Below are 21,387 nucleotides of genomic sequence, written 5' to 3' on the forward strand. Positions count from 1 at the left end.
GGATGTGAAGAATGACAGCCAACCTACAGAGCGTAATTAGTAATGTAATGATTTTGCCATGCATGCAATCTTCCTTCTATTAATCTTCTATTGTATACTAATCTACTGCAATTTTATTATTTATTAACCAGCTTGCTATTTAAGGTTTTTTTTCTGACGTGGAAGAAAATGTATTATAAGACTGCCAAATATAGTTAAAAAGATAAAATTATAAGAATTATTATATAAAATTTGAATAAATTATATAAAATTTAATTTTCAATCCCATTTGGAAGAATTATACATATTATAGTTATTCTTTAGATATTTTTTAAAAATAATTAAAAATATCAGGAATTTTAATTTTCAGGGACAAAAGACTTCATAGAAAACCAAATTAAGTAATTAAATCAAAACTATAAATAGTATGTCTCCTGCAGAGTGCACCAAAATTCTGGATGTTTTTCTTCATTGGAAAACCCCAAATAAATAATTGGTTATAGTTAGCAAAAAATAGCTTACTTGTCCTAAACACTCTTGCATGTCTGCCACGGTGGATAATAACAAGCCTTTTTGCATGCATGCCACGCGTATAATTAAGTAGTTAATTTCAGCATAAAATTGAAGGATACAATTATCAATAAACGGCAGACACGAAATCTGAAAATTATTGAGTGTAGCCAAATGTATGGGTAGTGAGGTGTGCATATCTCGCATATGTGGGTTTGTGTGTTTCAAGGTAGACCTGAGTTTGATACTCCTGAGATTTGAAGCAAAAATCTCCCACAAGGTTGATTATCCTCCTCTTCTTCTTCTTTCTTCTATTTTAATTTCAGAAGAATCATATCAGATTCATAAAAATCTAGTTTTTCTTTTCTTTTCTTTTCTTTCAAAAGATTTAGTTCATGTCCTTTGCATTTTACTTTATAATAAGATCGAATATATATTTTGACCCATAATTTTTTACTTTACAACTTAATTTTTCTTGATAACTTTTAATATTTAAATTTAAAATAGTCTTTTAAAATTAAATTTAAATTCTTGCGAATTTTACCACTAAACTCAACACCCACTAATTAACTCAACACCCACTAATTGATTGATTATCAAATAAAAAATATTAGCATTAACCCCGTAGAGCTCACTAATTTAATGATAAAAGCAAATGAGAGAAAATCTCAAAATTCCTCCAAATGCATGAACCCAATCCAAGACCCTTCCCTATAAATACCCGTCTCACTTCCCTTCCCATCATCACTAGCAAATTTACATACAAAAAGCGAGCGAGAGAGTGAGAAAGATAACAGAGACGCCACTCAATTTCTTCGCAAAAAAAATGCCTTCTGCTCCATCTCTAACTCTGATCTCAAAATGCACTGTCTTCCCAGACCAGAAATCCACCATGGAAGACCTCAAGCTTTCAGTCTCTGACCTTCCTATGCTCTCTTGTCACTATATTCAAAAGGGTTGTCTCTTCACTCGTCCTTCAATTCCAATTGAATCCCTTGTTTCCCTTCTTAAGAATTCTCTCTCTCAAACACTTTCTCACTTCCCTCCACTCGCTGGTCGCTTCAAAACAGACCCCAGTGGCGACATTTACATCACCTGCAACGACGCAGGGGTTGATTTCCTGCACGCCACTGCTACCCATCTCTCCATTCGCGATATTCTTTCACCAGTTCATGTGCCGGAGTGCGTCAAGAGCTTCTTTGCTTTTGATCGTACTGTTAGTTACGATGGACACTTTAAGCCAATTTTGGCCGTTCAGGTGACGGAGCTAGCAGATGGGGTTTTCATTGGCTGTGCCTTGAACCATTCTGTCACAGATGGAACTTCCTTCTGGAACTTCTTTAACACCTTCGCTGATATTTCTAGAGGAATTAAGAAAATCTGGCGACTGCCTGATTTTTCAAGGAACTCGGTGCTGATATCTCCGGCGGTGCTTCAAGTCCCTGAAGGTGGCCCCAAGGTCACGTTTGATGAAAACGAACCATTAAGTGAAAGAATCTTCAGCTTTACCAGAGAAGCAATTTTGAAGCTCAAAGCCAGAGCTAACAACAAGAAATGGATTCAGAATTCAGGCATTGACACTGTCGAATTAATGGGTAAACAAAGTAATGATCTTTTATATAATCAAATCAACGGGAAGACGATGACTACAATTCTTGAAAACTTGTTCAAGAACGCCGTTTCGAAACCTCAAGAAATGGAGTCCAACAAAACTCCACCAGCAGCAGCAACAGCAGAGATTTCTTCTTTTCAATCATTGTGCGCGCTGCTGTGGAAGGCAGTGACGCGGGCGAGGAAGCTGAGCCCGGATAAAACGACGACCTTTAGAATGGCGGTGAATTGCCGGCACCGGTTGAACCCGAAACTGGATCCACTTTATTTCGGAAACGCAATTCAAAGCATACCCACTTACGCATCAGCCGGCGACGTGTTATCTCAGGATCTGCGCTGGTGTGCCGAACAATTAAATAAGAACGTGATTGCTCACAACGACGAAATGGTACGTCGTTTTGTGGAGAATTGGGAGGAGAATCCACGGTGTTTCCCGTTGGGGAACTTTGATGGTGCATCAATGACCATGGGTAGCTCGCCTAGATTTCCAATGTACGATAATGATTTTGGGTGGGGCCGACCTTTGGCCGTTAGGAGTGGTACGGCCAACAAGTTTGACGGTAAGATCTCGGCATTTCCTGGACGAGAAGGCGGCGGCAGCGTGGATCTGGAGGTGATTTTGTCGCCTGAAACAATGGCTGGGATTGAGTGTGACGATGAATTCATGCAATATGTATCTAACTAAGCTGATGTTGGATCAACGGTGATCACGATGACGACAAAGTTTTTGTGACGTGGATGATTTTCTGGTGACTAATTTCATGTTTTGTAATTTTGTGACATATTTTTCTAGTAATATTATTGCCTTTGCCTAAATATTCCTCAAGTTGGTGTTCCATCATCATGATATTACTATATTGAGCTAGGTGGTTAAAAAGATAAGACAAAGATAAATAATATTTTTTAAAATATAAAATTTTAATTTTTAATATAATTTTGTTAAAAGTTTTAAATTAAAATATTACACACAGTATTGTTGTCCTGTTAATTTTAAAAAATACATAAAAATATTTTTAAAAATTTTATTACCTTATTACTTTACGTAGAATGCTTATATAAAATATTTGCTTGATTAATTATACAATTTCTCATACTATTAAATGGTATTTTTTTGCAAGTAGAGCAATCAATTTTATTCCAATGCGTCTTTTCAGAATTAGTATGGAAAATTTAAAATAATTTTTATTAAAAATAAATTTCATGTGCTGTTGTTAATAAATAAATAAATAAATTTAAACAAGCATTAATAAAATGACACGTGAGTAATATCCCGCACGGGTACTATGGTCAATAACCGATCAATAAATTGTTTGATTTGATGATAAGTGCTGCCAAACGTTGACCATCTATTTATATATTTTTTAGTCAATTTTTTTAAAATAAACTTATGAAGCTATATGTGTAGTATGGTTATTTAAATTTCAAATAATTATTCAATTAATTAAAAATCATAATCATGCAATATAAAAATAATTTAATTAGCATATTTTGAACAAAATTTATATTTATGAAACTGAGTGGACAGATTTGAACTGCACACAAAAAAAGGAAAAAAAAAAGAGTGAAGTGGATGTTTTTAGCATACCAAATTGGAAATTAATGAGAAAAGAACAAAAAGCTTAATTGAAATTGTATCCCTTAGTCCAAAACCTTCAGCTTGATACCCACTTGTGTTGGTATTATTAATTCTAATAAATAATTCAACAAATCAATTTTTGGCATGTAAACACTGATTAATTCCACTTGTGAAAGTGACCCAAATAATCTAATATGAGATTGTGGACAAATACTCAACTAGTTCATCACTATCTTTCAGTGTTGGAGGAAGTCTCATTTTCTCAATATTTTATTTATTAGTGGAGGCGAATAAAAATTTAATTGAATTCAATTTATTCTTTTTATCGAATTTTTTATTTAAAATATAAAAATTTATTTTATTTTTAATTTATAAAATTTTCATATTTAAAAAAATAAAATCACGCATGATTTTATAAAATTTCTAATAATTTTTTTTTAACGAGAAAATCTTGCTGTATAGAAATAACAAAAATCTAAAACTTATCCACTATTACGATCACTTGGATTAGTTTGTTCAATAAAATTATAAAGAGTTTGAATGAACTCTTTTTAAACGTGAGTAGAATATTAATGAACTTAAATTTAAATTATTTTAATTTAGATTTTATTGAGATGAATCTTAAATAATTTATGAGCAGCTCAGTTCATGTATAAATCTAGTAAATTTTAAATTTAAAATAATAAATTTAGAAATTAAAGAATTTTCTTGCTTCCTGCTGTAGCATTAGAAATAAAGTAACTGAGCCTTAGAGGTCCACTGCTAGAGGGTAGGCTTCAAAACGTGAAATCAAATTGTGGAAACTCTCATGTCAAAGAATGAGCTTTAAACTTACCATTAAGATATCATTTGGCAAATATTTGCAAGAACAAATATTTCAACCAATCACAACAAGAAGCACAAATTAGAGGAATGCTTACACTAAAACATCCATCCACCAATTCCTCCCACTCATCTTCTTGAAAAAAAAAAAAAAAAACCCAAGATTCTCCAAGGCCAGAAGGACTCAAGACAAAGACAGCCACATAGTCAGAACTCCAGAGGGTATGTGACCGCATGGAAAATTGAGGCCAATAATCTCTTTATCTCTAGCTACCAGCAGCAGCAGGTACAGCAACAGATTTTGAGTCTTCTGCTTTCTCATGTTCTTTGTTAAGTATCTGAAATCAGATTGTGAATTCGTATTTTCTTCATTGTGTAGAAGAATAGAAAATCATACGACTAAAATGGAAAATCAGTCCAACTAAAATTGCTGAAGAGCTAGCTGGACCTTAACAAAGGCAGACGTTAAGTTCACCAGAATAACAAAATCACGAGGATCTGAATGCTAATAATAATCATTATGGTTTCTTTGGTTAGAAGAGAAGAGTTTGCGAAGTCAAGAACAGATGCTTTGAGATCAGAAATCCATGTCAAAACCATAATCTAGAGAAGGGGGTATAAAAGCAGCAAGCCTTGGAACAAGTAGGAGTGTTAAAGAAATAAAAATTAAAGATGAACAAAATCAAGATGCAGCTGCAGATGCATCATGAAGTCAATAGCAGGATATGCTAACTCTTGATGTTACAGTATTTATGAGGCCTCCATTCCACTAAACCACTTATGAGTTATCTGGAGTTGAACGAATTATAACATCATAACAGAATGATAATTAGGCAGTGGTTAAAGAAACTCATGACAGCAATCTTTGGACCATTATCCATTAATTGGGCCATGATTTAGAAGCATTGCAACATCAACCAATGAACCAAACTTGAGATAAGCAACTTTTTCTCAAGAATATTAATAAAAATGTCCTCACCTTGTTGTTGATCAAATTGTGGAGAGCAATTACACTTCGGATGAGGGAAGAAAGATAGACAACTAACATCATATCATTGGTTTTCACTGCACATATTGGAAATATAAAAAAAATAAATAATAAAAAAACAAAGCAGCAAAATAGAACTAATAAAGAAGGTATTATTTTTTCCAGCATTTCATTAAATTTCCATACCAGCAAAAGCCTTGATTAAATCAGCCACATTTAAGTTTGGAAGTAGATTGAATACATCCTACAAAATGGAGACAAATAAAATCAAAGTGAGAACATCAATCTTTGAATTCATAAATCAAGGAATTGAGATAAGCATAACATGAAGGTCAAAAAAAACTTGTGGAGTAAAGCTCATAATGGATTTTCTTTTGTTCTACAAACAATAATACTTCAGAAATCATTGTTTCATTTACTTCAGTAAAATTTGCTGTTCACAGTGCATCAAGCATCAGAACATTTGAGGCATGCATGGGTTTGCGACAACAAGTCCCTTGAGCGACTATGTGGACATAAGAAATTTGAAATAAAAATCTATGTCAATGAAGCAATAAAACCACAACATAAATGTGGAAGCAATTAAATGCAAAGAAAATTTCCAAAGATCTACATGATTCAACTTTCGAGAGTACATAGCCTTTAAAATTAGCAATGCTCTCATCTATTATCCCATTTTGAGCTATGAAAGAGACAACAATGAAATTGCTAAGCATTCCATTACAAATAATGTAGATAATTGAGCAACCAAAACCAAATTAAAATGGAAAAGAATTCAGTTACACGCAAATATTAACCATAACTCTGGAAGAATTCTGCAACATGCAAACAATGCAAATTTCATTATTTCTCTTATTATAAAGGAAGAACTTTGACATTAAGTTTCTATAAATCCTATCAAGCAAAGAAAAGCCTCCAACTGAGAGCAAAATGATATCAAACTCAGCAGAACAACAAAGACAAATTAATTCAATTTCTTTGGACATTAAGTCCACAGCCACAGATTCCTAACTAAGGTTAAAATGGATACTTGAAATTTTTCTTCTTTATTTCCTTTCTCCCCTTCTCCCAATAGAGATTGAATGGATAGCTTCAGGCATAATATATATGTGTACATGTGTGCACACAAGGACATAAAAAAAAGGAAATATAACAACTTTGAAAACTCATAATTAGACCTGTAAATGGTACAAAATCTCATGGTTTAGTGGTAGCTTTCCATCAATAACAAGGTCAAGATAACTGCGTATTTCTCTAAGTCGAGCATCCAACCCTTTCAAAGCAGTGAGTTTCCCAGACACCTGCATGGACAAACTGAAAACTTAGGTTCCTCGCAGAAAGAGGAGCTGAAAAACATCCGCACAGAAGTGAGAAATGAAAGAAAAAAAACTGAGAACATTCAAAATCAAGACCTCAGTTGCGAGGGTGCTAATAGAGGTGTCCTTCACATCCCTTAGCAAGTGTTCCACACCTGTTAAAGTAGCACAAGGGAATTAAAAGCAGTTACAGAATATCACGTTGAACTGGCATGCTATAGAAGGCTATTTCCATTCTATTTTATAAACAAAAAAAAAACACATTTTTTTCAAATGGCATACCAATTTCCTCAACTTCATGAGCAGCAATTTCTGACGGCACATGCACAAATACCTTCTGGCTTTTCTGGGTGGCATTCTATAACCATACACAACCATCAGTTAATGCCCAAGAGTACATACCATCAGTTAACCTCCAAGCATATGTGATGCATGGAGGCAGTATTATAAAGAATGGCTGCATAACTTTTTCAGACTCATTTCCTACATATGACAGCTCGTTTAAAACCAACAGAACAAATAGATATTTTTGCTTCACTTTACTGAAATCATATTCTTACCTCTTTCACCTCTTCGACTGCACAGTAAGCTTTTGTGGGAATTCCCAGCTCCACTGGTTGGACATCAATTATGACCAAGACAGGATTTGGAACATAACTGCAACCGCAAACAAAAACTTATAATAAAGCAGCAAAATAAATAATCAAGCAAATCGGAGCAGAAAATATCAAATTAAAAATAGATTTATTTTGCCAAGAGGCAGAGAGTCCAAGTCAGAGATGGTCTATTTCGATCAAGAAACAGGTCGAAGAACTCAATATATTGCAGGTGATGATCTTACTCATTAAGAAGTCCATGAATATCCAGGTCATTTTCCCTCAGTTTTGGACCTGTACTATACCAACCCACCACATGCTCCTTGGCTGAAAAAACAATTTGCTATCTTCATAATATCAAAGTCTCCAGAGAAAGAAATGCAATATAAAAAATATTGTCTGAGACAATACCATTTATTCTTTTGAACATAGAAAACATAGACTCGTGATAATTGTGGTCAAGAAACCAGATGCTTGGGTCCTTATCATCTTCTTCAAATGGCACTGAGAAATTACAATTCAAATATTGTAAGAGCTTCAAACAAAGTTCTTTCCCACATTAGCATGATCATTGACTCTCAAACTACAGAACCCAATTCCATTATTTACACACAATGATCTATAACTCATTATAACCCACAAAAGAATTTTCAAACACAAATTGAGGGATCAAAAGCAAAAGAGATCTAGAAATTGAACAGAGAGAAAAATGAGTTGTACCTGCATAGCTGTTAGTGACATCAACGGCGCCTTTAAAAGAAGAACCAAGCAAAACACCAACAACGCGTTTGCGAGTATCCTTAGCGACTCTGTTGTAGTTATCGACGATACTCAGGAGAACCAGTGGGTGCACTATTACCTTCTCTATCGGTCTCGCCGATATTTGCTGCGTCTTTATCACATCCATTACTGCCTCTCGTCGATGATTCAACTCTCCAAACTCAAAATTTTCAATACCTTTCTGCTTCCAATTCTCTGGATTTCGGATTATGGATTTTGGAGTTCGGTTGCTTCTTCCCCACGAAATCTTTTTCTATTTGCCTTTCAGCTTTCACTTGCTTGCCCTTCTCTCCTGTGATTGGGCTGTTGGTGGTTTATGGTTTCTTGGGCCCATGTTTTCATGACTGGGCCTTATTTGGATGAAGCCCAAATTTTGGAAAGGGTCAATCATGTTTGGGCCGAGATTGAGCCCATTTTAAACATTGGGTCCCTGGCTGGCTCTGTTTATGAAATTTTGTTTGTGGAGCTAAGATGAAATTACAATGGAAAGAAACTTTTCTTTTTGTAATGGTTTTGTTTGAGAAGGAAAATTTGGGATAGGGATTTGATTCATTTATAATTAAAGGAAAAATTATTATTTAGTCTTTATGATTTGAAAAAATTTACTAACTAGTCTATCAATTTTAAAAAATATATTAATTAGTCTCTTTATTAATTTTAACAGTTAAATATTAAAAAAAAATTTACGATACCTTCGATACGGAAGGATTAGTTAATAGATATTTTTTTATAAAAGTAATAAATTAATTAATAAATTTTTTTATATTTTAGAGACTATATAAATAATAAAATATTTAACATTTTAATGGAAAAATTAATTAGTGTTAGGTAAAATTTTATATAGATATATATATAATTTTCCAAATGGGGTTTTAATTTCTTATTTTTTCATACATTATTTTTATTAAAATAACCAAAGTATTCTTCTAAAAAATAAATAAATTATTTTCATTGATGAAGATACGTTACAATAATAATAAAGTAGATAGGTATAAGCTCAAGAAAAGATGGAAGAGTTGATAAAATGTAAACATATAAAAAACCCAAGCATGAATTGAAGCAAAACCCTACTTGATCAAGCTTATCTCAGCCATTGATTGTCAAGTTCAATGACTGCAGTAATAGTGTTTGTATCAAATTTCAAGGCTAACAACTAAATTATGTATGAGAATTGTTAGTTTAGTTAATCTATATCAATGGGATGAGATTAATTTATAAGTATAATTCAATGAAAATAGGACAAACCCAATAGGTTTCAATTTAGGTTTTGTATTTGTCAATATTAATTAATTTTTATCTAATTTTTCAAAAACATCATTCTATTTTATAAAATTAAACCCTTTATCATCCTAAAAAAATAAATAAACGAATAGTTAATCAATTGAAACTGATGTAGGCTCTTTTCTTTTCTTTTCTTTTCTTTTCTTGTTGATAAGTAAAATGAGAAGATTGCCATGTGTAAGGGAGAATGTTCTAAGACTTTGAGTCCAAAAAGCAAACAAAACACATGGTAGTGCTGCATGCTGCATGGTGCAAGCTTGCAAGTGAACTTTTGAGCCACCATTTTTGAACTTTCTGCACTCTTTCATACTTAAAAAGGTGAGCAAATTTAATATATATTTTAATTAATTCAAGGGTTTGCTACATTTGCAGGAGAAAGGTGACCATGCTTCAGGAAACTCAACATCACCATGCATGTTTATTATTTGTTTAATTACAAAAGGATTATAGAGTGCTTCTATGTTAGGCATGCCATCATTTCCCTTTTGTTTTAGAGCTTCAAGAAGATAGAGAAATGAGAATTTTTAACATTTCAAGTAGAGTGGTTTAAATTCATCTCCCAATATTTGTTTTTTTTTTTTTTTAATAAGAGATGGATTTAGAGGGTTGAACTTAAAATCTCCCGATATTCAATTTAATGTATTTACAACCGAACTAAATTTGCGATCAGAATACTTATATACATTTAAGTTATAAATTTTATATAATCATTAACTTATCATAAAAATGTGTTGTATTTTATGATATAATTGATCAATTAGACAAATTAATATATAAGCATTTGAATTTCTTCCCTAGAGTTTCTTGCTATTTTTGTCAGTTTTAAAAAATCTAAGTTATAATTCTAACTTTTTTTCATGAGAATAAAGCTGTTCAAATTTGAGTTCTAATCAATCTACTTTGTTTGTTATTATAATTCATCAAATTTGAATATGAAAGAAAGAAATGCAGCAGTAAATTAATAATTAAAAAAAAGGAAAAATAAATAAAAAGATGCTATACCCATTGTATATTCATAGATGAACTGATTTTTATTTTTTAAATATTACCCAATTGAAATAATTTGATTTTCTTTGTTGACTAAGGAGGACTGTGCAGAGATCAGAACATGGGTTTCAAAGATGGAAGCAAACCCTAGGCATCAAAAACCATATAAAATATACATATTTTTCTTAATTAATTTTAGATGCATTAATTTCAAGAAGACATTTCTCATGAGAGGAAGTGAAAATTCCAATTTCCAAGCACTCATAGAAATGCAAAAATCCAACAGAGTAAACACAGAGAAATAAAACAATGTCTTTATGAGCATGCAGAGGAGAATGTTGAAGCATTTCTAATATTTAAAAACAATTACTGCTAATTAAAAAGATTTTTAGCCACCATTTTTGATCTTACAGTCTCTGTTAATCCCTACCCTTCATGCTAAACCCTAGCAAAAATCGTTTTACAGGAAGCTTAATCGCAGATCCAATGGTGGATGATCCATTTCTGTTCCAAATGTGTAAGAAAATGGCGTGGGTTCCTTGCATTCATTTGATTGAAATCTAAGCTTGTCTGATTCTCCTTCCCTGAATGAGTTTAATGGGAACAGTTCTAGAGTTTCGATCACTCGTTCTTGCTCATTAACTTGATTTATCTCAGAAAAATCTGCAGAAAAATAAGTTCATTTTCAGACAAAAAAGAAAGAACCCAAGTTAAAGAAAGCTGTCTGTAAGAATCTAGTAATGTCCTTACATCTTGCAGACGTTGAAAGATTGTCTTCTCGACGAATCATCATGTCTTCATCGTCGACAAAAACCCTCCGCCGCTTCTGCCGTTCCCTAGCTTTATGGTTTTGAAACCAGTAAAATACATTCTTGCTTTCGATCTTTCCATAGAAACTAAGCTGAGAAGAGATCTTCTGAATCTGGTCAGTGCTCGGAGTTCGGAGTCCGGACCTGAACAAGTCAGTCAGAACTTTAACTTGTTCAGACGTAGGATTCCAACGTCCACATTTATTACCACTATTACTGTCACCGCTACCATTACTCGAAATATTTCTCGCTTTTGTGATGCAAAAGCCTGACATTCTCTCTTCCATAGTATCTCTCAGCTTGAAAAATGCTTTGTAGAAGTCTCTGAACTTTATCTCTGAGCTTCTAACTGATCAAAAGATAAGAAACCGTGTGCATATATATAATAGAATACATGGCAATATCCTTATTTTTCTACCATTTTTTTAATAAATTTTTTGCCTTGAGCACTTATCTAAGGATTACAGAATCAGAACTTTGTTTATTACAATCTGCTTTGATTTTAGGGATTATGAAGAGATTGAATATTAGTTTTTGTTAGCATTTGATCGTGCCCGGATTTTTGTGCAGTTAAGAGAGAGAGATGAGCAAAAGCTGACACTGTTCAACGTATGGGTTGGCGAGCAGACAAGAAGTAATTAAGTTAGAATAGTTGATTATTGTAATGAAATTTTTATTTCTTTGAGTTGATCTACTGAGATACACATATGCACATATAGGGTTTTGTTTTGTGCTTTTCTATAAAGTGTGCTGTTGCCACTTAATACCTTTAAACATATAAATTTTTTGTCCCAATTTTGGCTACGTAATTATATAAATTTTTAAAGGGTAATTTTGGAGATAAATAGTGTTTGTGATGATTATGGGTATAGTAGAGTAGTTGGCTATAATAAGTCCAAAACAATTAGGACAAAGTGAAAAATCCAAGCAATGTTTTTAAACCTGATTAATAAAAGAAGAAGAGAATAGTTTCAAAATGAATGGTAAAAGAGAAGATTGATACAAGTGAAAGTCAAAGTTGAGATTGTCTGATTAGGGTTGGAGGGTTGTGATCTGAAATACAGACAAAGATACTGAGTTTAGTTGACTATTGATAGAGGTGAGTGAAATAGAAGTTGGGCAATAGCTTCTTTTAAGGACGTGGGAACATAAACTACAAGACAATAAAGCCACCAATTTGAGATTTTGCAGAGAAATAGACAACTCATAACCAGCAAAAAGAGAGGCAGCTTCTTGTATTGTATTTTCTTATGTCATGTGGCTCTTCTATCATTTGCCAACTGTCATCACTTTTTTTTTTTTAAGTCTTCAGCTTTCTCTTGGCTTTTTCCAAATTCAAGATCCTTTAGTAACCTGAAAATTATGATATATTGCAGAAAGGACAGAGAAAGGAGAGCGAGAAAGAACGACAATGTTCATCCGCGGGAAGGGGCTTCGACCTTCAAGTCTCCTCTTTTCCTACTGGTTTTTATTTTTTTATTTTTATTATTATTTTTAAGTTAAAATGAGTTTATTGTATATGAATATTATTTTGAATAGTTTTGGATCTTATTTCTCAAGACGATTTTTTATGTTCATGAAAAGGTGTTCACTTATTAATGTCACATTTTAAAACCTTACCGATATGTTCGGCAATCAATGCTTTCGGCGAGTTTTATCGTGTCCTATCTCTTAATGTGATAATATGAAATATAGATTTAGTTTTCGGTTAGGGGTGTAAACGAACCGAGCCGAGCCGAGCTTTAAAGAACTCAAACTTGGTTCGTTAAAATTTTTTCGAGCTCGAACCGAATTCGAGCTTTACTCATGTCGAACTCGAACCGAGTATTAAGAAGTTCAAGTTTGGCTCGTTTAGCAAACGAGCTTAGACGAGTCGAGCTTTTATCGAGCTGAGTCGAGTTTTAATCGAGCTGAGTCTCGAATAATTCACGAGTAATTAATTTATTTACATGTATAATAAATTTTAGTTTAAAACTAATAAGTTTAAAATTAAAATAATTTTAGCTAAATAAGTATATCTACAAATTAGCATGTAAACTTATAAAGATGAGTTTTTAAATCTCAATAATCCAAATATATGCAAGTTTAAGAGTGTAACTAAACTATATAGAGCTGAATTTTAAAAAATTTAGATTTGGCTCATTAAAGTATATGCAGAGTTTGAGTTTATTTCTCTTATGATAGTAATTTCAATTTGCTTAACGAGACTGTTCACGAACCTATTCGCGAGCCTGCTTATGAACTCAGAAATAAGCCGAGCTCACGAGTCTTAACGAGCCGAATGCTATGGAGCTCAAACTTGGCTCGTTTACTAAACGAGCCTAAAAATTAAGCTCGAGCTTGGTTCGTTTAGAAATCGAGTCGAACTCGGTCGAACTTTTATTGAATCGAACTTCAAATAACTCACGAACGGTTTAGTTCATTTACACCCCTACTTTCGATTGACGGGTTGAGCCTTTTTTATGTACGTCGGATTTGATTAGGTGGTGATGGCTTTGCGATGGCCGAGAGTTTAGGGTCTGTTTCTTTTTGCTCTTGTTTCTTTCTCGGTAGTCTGACTTCTGAGTTTGCATGTTTGGTTTTACATGTTGATAATATGTGATTTTTCTTTAAACATACTTATACTTGTTCTTTTGGTTCAACAGTTTATTTCTCTTTTTCGACTTTTCACTTGTGGAAACAGTGGCAATGGACATCTTGCGTTGGGAGTCCACCGGCTTCAATTGGGTGTTGTCTTTTAGTACCTTTCGTTCTTTTTTTTTTTTTGTTTCGTGAGCGAAAGCATTACGAGACTTTGATCAATTCAATTACTCTTTCCGATCGGTTGATTATCATTTAAATTGATACGGTACTAATAGAGATTGATTGTTTTTAAATTTGAATTTGTAATATTTGCCGAGTTAAATTTCGGTTGCATTTTAAATTTATATTTTCTTTTAATTAATTCCATGAATTTTTAATACAATTAAAGTTAGCGTGATAAAAAAAGAAAAAATAACCTGAAAATTTAAGAAATATGTTAGTGTTAATCACTAACTATTCATTCTTTTTTTTTTTTTTCTTTTTTCTGTTATGAAATATAATAGAAAATAGGGAGAGGTCTAAAATTTAGGCTAAGTTGCTTCCACTTCCTTCAATTCCCGAGGATGTTCTATCTTCTTTCTACCTTATTTATTTATTAATGAATTTTTGTCTCTTACCACTTTGGCTCTATTGTGCTGAATTGTTCTAACCCCTAGCTATTTCATTTGCTTCTTTACTTGAATAATCTCTACTTGTCTTTTTGTCTGAAAAATCACTATTTGATCAATTTGATATACTACATTAGTTAGTTTTTAATTTTAAAAAATATATTAAAATATTTTTAATATTTTAAAAAATTTAATAATTGATTTTTTTAGTAATTTTATCTATTAAATATTGTAAAAAATTTAAAATGTTAAGATTAATTAATAAAATTTTTACATTAATTATTCTTAATTACAACTTCACGTTAGATATTAAAATATCGCTTCTTACACCCTAAAGTGCAGGGGTGAAGATTTGGTAAAATAATTATCAGACAAAAGAAAAAGCAGCCAAGAGGGACAACAAGAGAGAGAGAGAGAGAGGTGGCTCAGACAAAGAAGAAGAGAGAAAAGACATTGAACAGAGTAACGAGAAGCAGCAGAGGCTGTGGAATCTAATCTCCTCTTCTCATGTCTTCCACTAAATGTAATAAGTGGAATTAGATGGCTAAACACGGCCCGGAGATGGTGGAAGAAACAACCAATCATGGCAAGACAATCACAGAAAACATTCTGATTGCTCAATCATGGCAGCTCTTTTACTCAATAAATTCTGGAATCTGCTGCTGCAGCTGCTGCTTGTGTATTTGTTGAGCAGATTTCCCTCTTTAATTTGATTATGTTAATCCTTTAATTTTTTTAATTTAATTTCAGTAAAATATATTATTTTATAATTGAATTTGAAATTTAATGTGAATGATATATAATTTATTAATTATTAGTAAATATACAATTATAATAATATTTGTAAAATTTTTAAAATATGAATTTGTGTGATATTTGATAGTAGTAGTAATAATAGTTCTTAAAGTTTTTTTTTATTATTAAAATATCTTCCACCAAGTTTTAAGCCATTTGCTTATTCTAATATTTTGGAATTGAAGCATTTCTACTGATATAACAGCAATAATCTGTATTGTGAATCCCTCTTGTGGCTTAATTCTTATAGCTTTGGTAATGTGATGTTGCGCTTGATTTGAAAGCGGTGATAGATGCTATTTTATCTTAATACGAATATAGTCATTTTATTTATGATTGTTGATTTTTTTTAAGTAAAAATAAATTAAATTTTGATTTAGAAAATTATGCAAATTCCACTTGTTGGTCATGTTGCTCTAAATTTTTTTAAATTCTAAGTTGGATGTATTGAGGAGAGCTCCTAATATGAAATAATTTACATCTTCTATATTAAAATTTTCTATGATATGATTAATAAAATTTTGTTAAAAAAGGACAACAATAATCTGTATTATATCATTATGTACATGTTACACATTTTTAAAAATAAAACAATTTTATGTTTGATAAAATCAGCAATTCAAATTGAAAAAATCCATCAATCCAATTAATTTAAAATTTTAATTTAATTTTTTATTTATTTTAATTCAATTTAATTTTTAAGTTTAAAAATTTTAATTATTTCAATTTAATTCAATTTTAATAAAAAAATAATCAAATTGATTAATAATAGTATATTATTTTTTATAATATTAAAAGTTAAATATAATTAAAATTATAACATTTCAATTAAATTTTAAAATATTAAAAATTTATAAAAATAAAAAATCTATTAAAAATATTAAAAATTCTAATTTATCAAATTGAATCAAATCAATTTGATTAAATTTAATTTTTATTCAAAATCTTTTTTATTCACTTTTATAAATACTAAAATTTTAATTTTTAATTTGATTCAATTTTAAATCGAAATCAGCCTAAAAAAAATAAAAAATAAAAATGCAATTATAATATAAAAATCGTTATCCAATCTTTTCTTTTCACCTTTTTCCTGGATTCCCTTCATTAAACATAGGCCTAAATCTGCAAATCAACAAACTAGACCTATCTTGATGATAAAATTTGAATTTGACTTAAGTTTGTTCTCTAAATGAATCAAACTCAGATTCGTTAAATTTGCAATCTCATTTCTTTAATAAATATCTTAAAATTTAGTATCTTAAACTTCAAATTCACTAAAATTATAAGTCAAACCCGATGAGTTACAGTTCGATAAAATGTATTTGACTCAAAACTTATTTTCTAAATTCCCAAAACTTGAATTTATTAATAATAAACTCGAGCTCAAAAATTTTTACAAACTAATTCCGAAAGTTTTCAAACTTGACTTGGCTCCATCACTTGAACCCCTTATTTGGTCTCCTAAATAACTGCCCTGTTAACAGGGGGATGGTAAAGTTAAGTTTATATAGTAGTACTACTTCACCGGGAATCTGTTCAGCTCTTGGATTTGGAATTAAAATCACATCGATCCAATTTAACATCAAAATTGAAACTAAAAGAGACTTTCACCGACTCCTCTAAACCTTAAAACTGTAACCACCAATTGCAAGCTGCGAACACAACCAAACCAATTGCCACAGCAAATGCAATCTCTCCCTAGATTAGTACTTCGAGAAAATGGTCCGCAAGTAAAATAAAAAATGCATGATTATATTACATTCCTCCCAGGATACTTGAATTTGAACATTTGGCCAAAAAAAAAATAATGAACACCAAAATCGTCTTGATGTCATTGTTTATTCATGTAGAAAAACGACGTGTTTATTGAGATTTATCTCAACACCTTTTCTTCCCAAAAAGGCTATGTAGTCCAATAATCTATAACCAAAATATACAAGTAGCTATTTTGGTAAGTTGAAATTGATGGATTTCAGACAAGGAGACGCATACACAATTATGACACGTACAAGTTCCTGCAATGACTAGTTTCACTTATACTTAAAACAAATAAACTTGGATTTCGAAACGAATTTGACAGAATTTATGGATTTCATTTGCTCCAAACACGGTGTAAAACAATCGCACCTCATAGAGAATATAAAATGCAGCAAAAGCATTCTTGCAATGATGTGCAAAACTACATGATTAAACCTCAACTTTCCAAAGTGAATAATGTTTGCATACAGTAACTGAACCATTGCAAAACAAATCTTTCAGATAAAATTTAGCACAACTTACCTAGTCAAAATTAATACAAGCCTCCGGCAGAATGAATGGCTGATTCCCCAAGCTTTGTGTGGGTTACAACAGTGAAAACATCCAAAATTAGATATGCTTTGACCCACAAATTCAACCAATGGATAGAAATTACAGAATTTGAGCTGCTGTGTTCAACTTTTCTGCTAAGCTCAGCTGTGTCCTTGTGATGCTTGACAAATATAGCAAGAGTAAGTGATCCTGTAGGAACCATGTGAAAGCAAAACCCAGAAAAGTCAGCAAAAAAAGCCATTAATGATGAAGTAACTACAAATCTACAACAAGAAATTCAAAGATATGACCTCTCCATAATTATAATCTACATACAATACTAGGTCCATCATCAGAGAATTTTCAATTTTGGTAATTCTGATCAACCTAACATTGCATCATTACCTGAAGACTATCATTCACTAGCTTATCAAAGGCTGATGGTGAAAGTTTGGGAAGGGAAGCAACAGTTTCAGATATAAACCGGCCTACGCTACTGTCTGCTGCGGCACGCCCTTCCTGTGGAAAACAATCATATTATCCCACATGGCAAAAAGGTAAGAATTAATTAAATGAGGCACCAAATCTTACCACGACATCATCAACATATTTATAGACATCATCAATTAAGGCTAGTAGCCGCTGCATTGAAGCTTCCATTCCTTCCAAATCACTTGGAATTTTATCAACCATAGGTGTCTTAAGGATGTCAACTACAGTTATAAAAGAAAGAAAAAAAGCCTTAATAACATTGCATCTGACACTAAATGCAATCTTATACGTGCAACATTAAAATCTTTGGCTTTATCAACATTCAATAGCACAGAACCAAAACATCTAATACTGGATATGAAAACAATCACTGAAAGAAAAAAAATGAAACAGCAAATACTTATAGCGAGATAAATCTAATTTAGACACAAGAAAATAAATTAAATACAGTTTGATTTGGGATAAAAGGATTTGAAATGGGGAGATATGAACTTGACATTTAACTTAAATTAGGTTTGGTTGGCTTGGATCCAGCGGGCTGAAGCTTGTTTAAGGGTGAGGCATGAACATCTACAAAGAAGGCAGAATTTTAAGTCTATAGTTGTATAATTTGGACTAGACTTAAATTCATATCATTGAGTTTAAAGCCATCCATCAAAACCTAGCTTGACCTTATCAATAGAGTCCAGTAACTGTTGCATTAGAATGATATCTTTACATTATGAAAGATGAATATTTCATATTGAAAAACAACCAAAAAGGAATCTTATAATCAATAGAAAAGTCTGCAGCCAGAGAAACACACACACAGATATATTATTCTAGTTTCACAGGCTATTATAAACTACACCTACATATGGAACTCAAATTTGTTAGCCAAATTACTGCAACAATTACTTTCATAATTTGTTAGCCAACTTACTGCAACAATTAAGAGCCTTGCCTAACCACAAAGCCTTCGCCCAACATCAACAGAAGCATAATGAAAGTAAAGGGGGGAAAACATGCAAGACCACAAAAGCCTAAGACTCCTAGTCAGAGTAGAACAGGGATAACATTTGTAAGTGAAAATTTTAGTAGAAGAAAGAAATTTTCAGAATATACATACATCCAACTCGCTCAGCTTCAACCATGCGAAGATCAACAGGAATTTCTTGAAATTGTGCAGCAAGCTGACGGTCTCCAAGAGACAAATTAACAGAAACATACGCTTTAATGGTACCCCCTCCATTCCTGAACCCTGTATCCACTGTTAGATGAATGGGATTGGGAACTTCTCTAGAATAGAACTCATGGATCAATGCACTTCCACCAGTGACCCCTAATCCTGTTGAATACCTGAAACCAAGTACTAAAGCATGAAAATGGAGCATCTGTCTACAAAACACTTCTGAAAACATAAAATTTTATTTTGAAAATATTCATATTTCATAAAAGCTGCATAGCCATAGCTTGGTAGCTTAGGGAAGGGCTTTCCAACCTCATCAAATGCAGTGATTCAAACAAAATATAGTACAGTATGACCAAAATTAAAGAAAAAAAAAAAGAGATTTCATTACTAGAGTTTACAAGGAAAAAAGAACCTTCTGCTGCAGTTTATTGACAATGAAAATATAAAGCAAACAAAAATGAAGATGAAAATACCATCAACAAAATATAGAATGGTAAGACTCATTACTAGAGTTTACAAGGCAACAACAACCTTCTATTGCAGTTTATTAACAATGAAAATACAAACCAAACAAAGATGAAGATGAAAAATACCATCCAACAATAACTTCCTTAGGGTTCACTTTCTGGTGAGACAGCAACATATTATGATGGTAATCAATATCTAGAGCAACCTGCAGCTGACACATAATTGAAAGATGAGAAAAAGAGGAAAGACTTAAGAGAAGTTCATGCTCATAGCTCCATTTTTTTTCAATCCGTTAAATAACATGTAGTCGGTTCCACACATACCAGATTGGTCAGAAATTTGAAGTTCTAGAATTAAATGATAAAAAAGAAAAATAGAGCTCATAAGTGTTCAAGCTCTTCAGCGTCTCATCCAACATTCCAAATTTCAGTTACAAATAGCATAAATTTAGTAAAATTCCTCAAATTTTTCCTACTTACTAAGCTAGTCTTCTAGATTCCTGCTAAGCATGTATCACCTCTGTGGATTCATTCATAAGTCTAGCTTTTCAAACTAGCGTAAAACAAGCATTAGCAATGACGGAAACCTCTCTAAACATGGATTACAAAACTTTTTAGCTATGAAGACACCGTTTCATTCAATTGGAAGTCATCATTACAAGTCACAAGCAACAAAAAAAAAAAAACATTCCATAATTATCTTAAAAAATGAAGCCATTACCTGATCAGAGAATTCATTGTGAGGTACAGCGTATGAATTTCGAATGTCGACGGTGCCATCTGATAGGACGGATCCGAGAAGCGTGCCAATGACACGCTCGGCCTGGTCAGGCCGCCTCACGTAGCAATCGCAGATGTTGAAGATCACCAAAGGGTGGACCTTCGCCGACAAGGTCGACGAGGATGAAGTTGGGGATAACTGAAGGACAGTGTGCTCGCTCGCCGCCATTCTTCGATCTTGATGGAGCCGCGAGAGACAGAGCACTAGGGTTTTTGGTAAGGGAGGGGATGAGAAAGCTTCAGTTGTTTTTGTTTTATTGTTATTGGGCTACGAATAAAGAATTAATGGGCCGGAACTACCCAAACTGAGCTTTTAGAAAAGTCCAATGTTTTACCTAATAATTTTAGAGAACCACTACAATACTTGCATCAATATTCTTGTGCATGTCTACTTAGCAACGGATAGGTTATTTTTAAATACTCAAACCGAGAGAATCTTAATAAAATAAATTTAAATAGATATAATTAGATTTAATATGAATTTAAATTTAAAAAATAATATTTGTTATAGATTTAAATTGAATTAATTTTATGTATAGAATATTTGTATATAAATAATTTATTTAATATAAAAAATATATTTTATAATAATATTTATAATATTTTTATATTTTATTTAAATAATAATAATTAAATTTAGATAATTTAAATTAATTTTTAATCAAATTCTCAATAAATTCAAATATTATTATAATAAATCTAATTTAAATTTTAATAATTTAATATTTGCGTACTTTTTTTTCATAATCCACGATCAACCTTTGCTAACTTGTATGGAAGGATTCCTCCATGATTAACCTTTGCTAACTTGTATGGAAGGATTCCTCCATGATTTTCAGTGAGTTATCAAATGTTGTTATATATATATTCGATTAATAAATAATAAATATTTTATAAAATTATAATATTTAATAAATAAAATAAATTATTTTTTAAAAATTTTATAT

General features: G+C 31.9%; 4 protein-coding genes across 6 annotated transcripts; 1 reads left to right on the forward strand and 3 right to left on the reverse strand.

The window, feature by feature from the left end:
* The first annotated feature begins 1,216 nt into the window (after positions 1–1,216).
* Positions 1,217–2,926, forward strand: LOC110619226 (uncharacterized acetyltransferase At3g50280). The gene has a single exon (XM_021762524.2). It carries the CDS (start codon positions 1,316–1,318, stop codon positions 2,783–2,785), a length of 1,470 nt encoding a protein of 489 aa, XP_021618216.1. The 5' UTR covers positions 1,217–1,315; the 3' UTR covers positions 2,786–2,926.
* A 1,560-nt stretch (positions 2,927–4,486) lies between these two features.
* LOC110619159 (26S proteasome non-ATPase regulatory subunit 7 homolog A) lies at positions 4,487–8,452 on the reverse strand. 2 transcript variants are annotated; one of them, XM_021762423.2, is made up of 10 exons: positions 8,119–8,452; positions 7,810–7,902; positions 7,644–7,725; positions 7,363–7,459; positions 7,085–7,160; positions 6,899–6,957; positions 6,665–6,787; positions 5,673–5,730; positions 5,478–5,563; positions 4,487–4,836 (listed from the first exon to the last, which is right to left on the reverse strand). In XM_021762423.2, the coding sequence occupies exons 1-10, from the start codon at positions 8,303–8,305 to the stop codon at positions 4,765–4,767; spliced, it is 933 nt and encodes a 310-aa protein (XP_021618115.1). In that variant the 5' UTR covers positions 8,306–8,452; the 3' UTR covers positions 4,487–4,764. The 2 variants fall into 2 exon arrangements, with proteins under 2 accessions (XP_021618115.1, XP_021618114.1); XM_021762422.2 differs by having other exon boundaries at positions 6,884–6,957.
* Positions 8,453–10,751: 2,299 nt separating this feature from the next.
* LOC110618433 (WUSCHEL-related homeobox 7) lies at positions 10,752–12,515 on the reverse strand. The gene is made up of 2 exons (XM_021761563.2): positions 11,197–12,515; positions 10,752–11,109 (listed from the first exon to the last, which is right to left on the reverse strand). Exons 1-2 carry the CDS (start codon positions 11,540–11,542, stop codon positions 10,907–10,909), a joined length of 549 nt encoding a protein of 182 aa, XP_021617255.1. The 5' UTR covers positions 11,543–12,515; the 3' UTR covers positions 10,752–10,906.
* Positions 12,516–17,386: 4,871 nt separating this feature from the next.
* On the reverse strand, positions 17,387–20,688 carry LOC110619265 (eukaryotic translation initiation factor 3 subunit F). 2 transcript variants are annotated; one of them, XM_021762580.2, is made up of 6 exons: positions 20,382–20,685; positions 19,787–19,866; positions 19,131–19,360; positions 18,122–18,243; positions 17,936–18,049; positions 17,387–17,740 (listed from the first exon to the last, which is right to left on the reverse strand). In XM_021762580.2, the coding sequence occupies exons 1-6, from the start codon at positions 20,607–20,609 to the stop codon at positions 17,651–17,653; spliced, it is 864 nt and encodes a 287-aa protein (XP_021618272.1). In that variant the 5' UTR covers positions 20,610–20,685; the 3' UTR covers positions 17,387–17,650. The 2 variants fall into 2 exon arrangements, with proteins under 2 accessions (XP_021618272.1, XP_043814566.1); XM_043958631.1 differs by lacking the exons at positions 17,387–17,740; positions 17,936–18,049 and having other exon boundaries at positions 18,080–18,243; positions 19,787–19,872; positions 20,382–20,688.
* Positions 20,689–21,387: the final 699 nt, after the last annotated feature.

Source organism: Manihot esculenta, chromosome 7 (assembly GCF_001659605.2).
Source record: "Manihot esculenta cultivar AM560-2 chromosome 7, M.esculenta_v8, whole genome shotgun sequence".
NCBI lineage: Eukaryota > Viridiplantae > Streptophyta > Magnoliopsida > Malpighiales > Euphorbiaceae > Manihot > Manihot esculenta.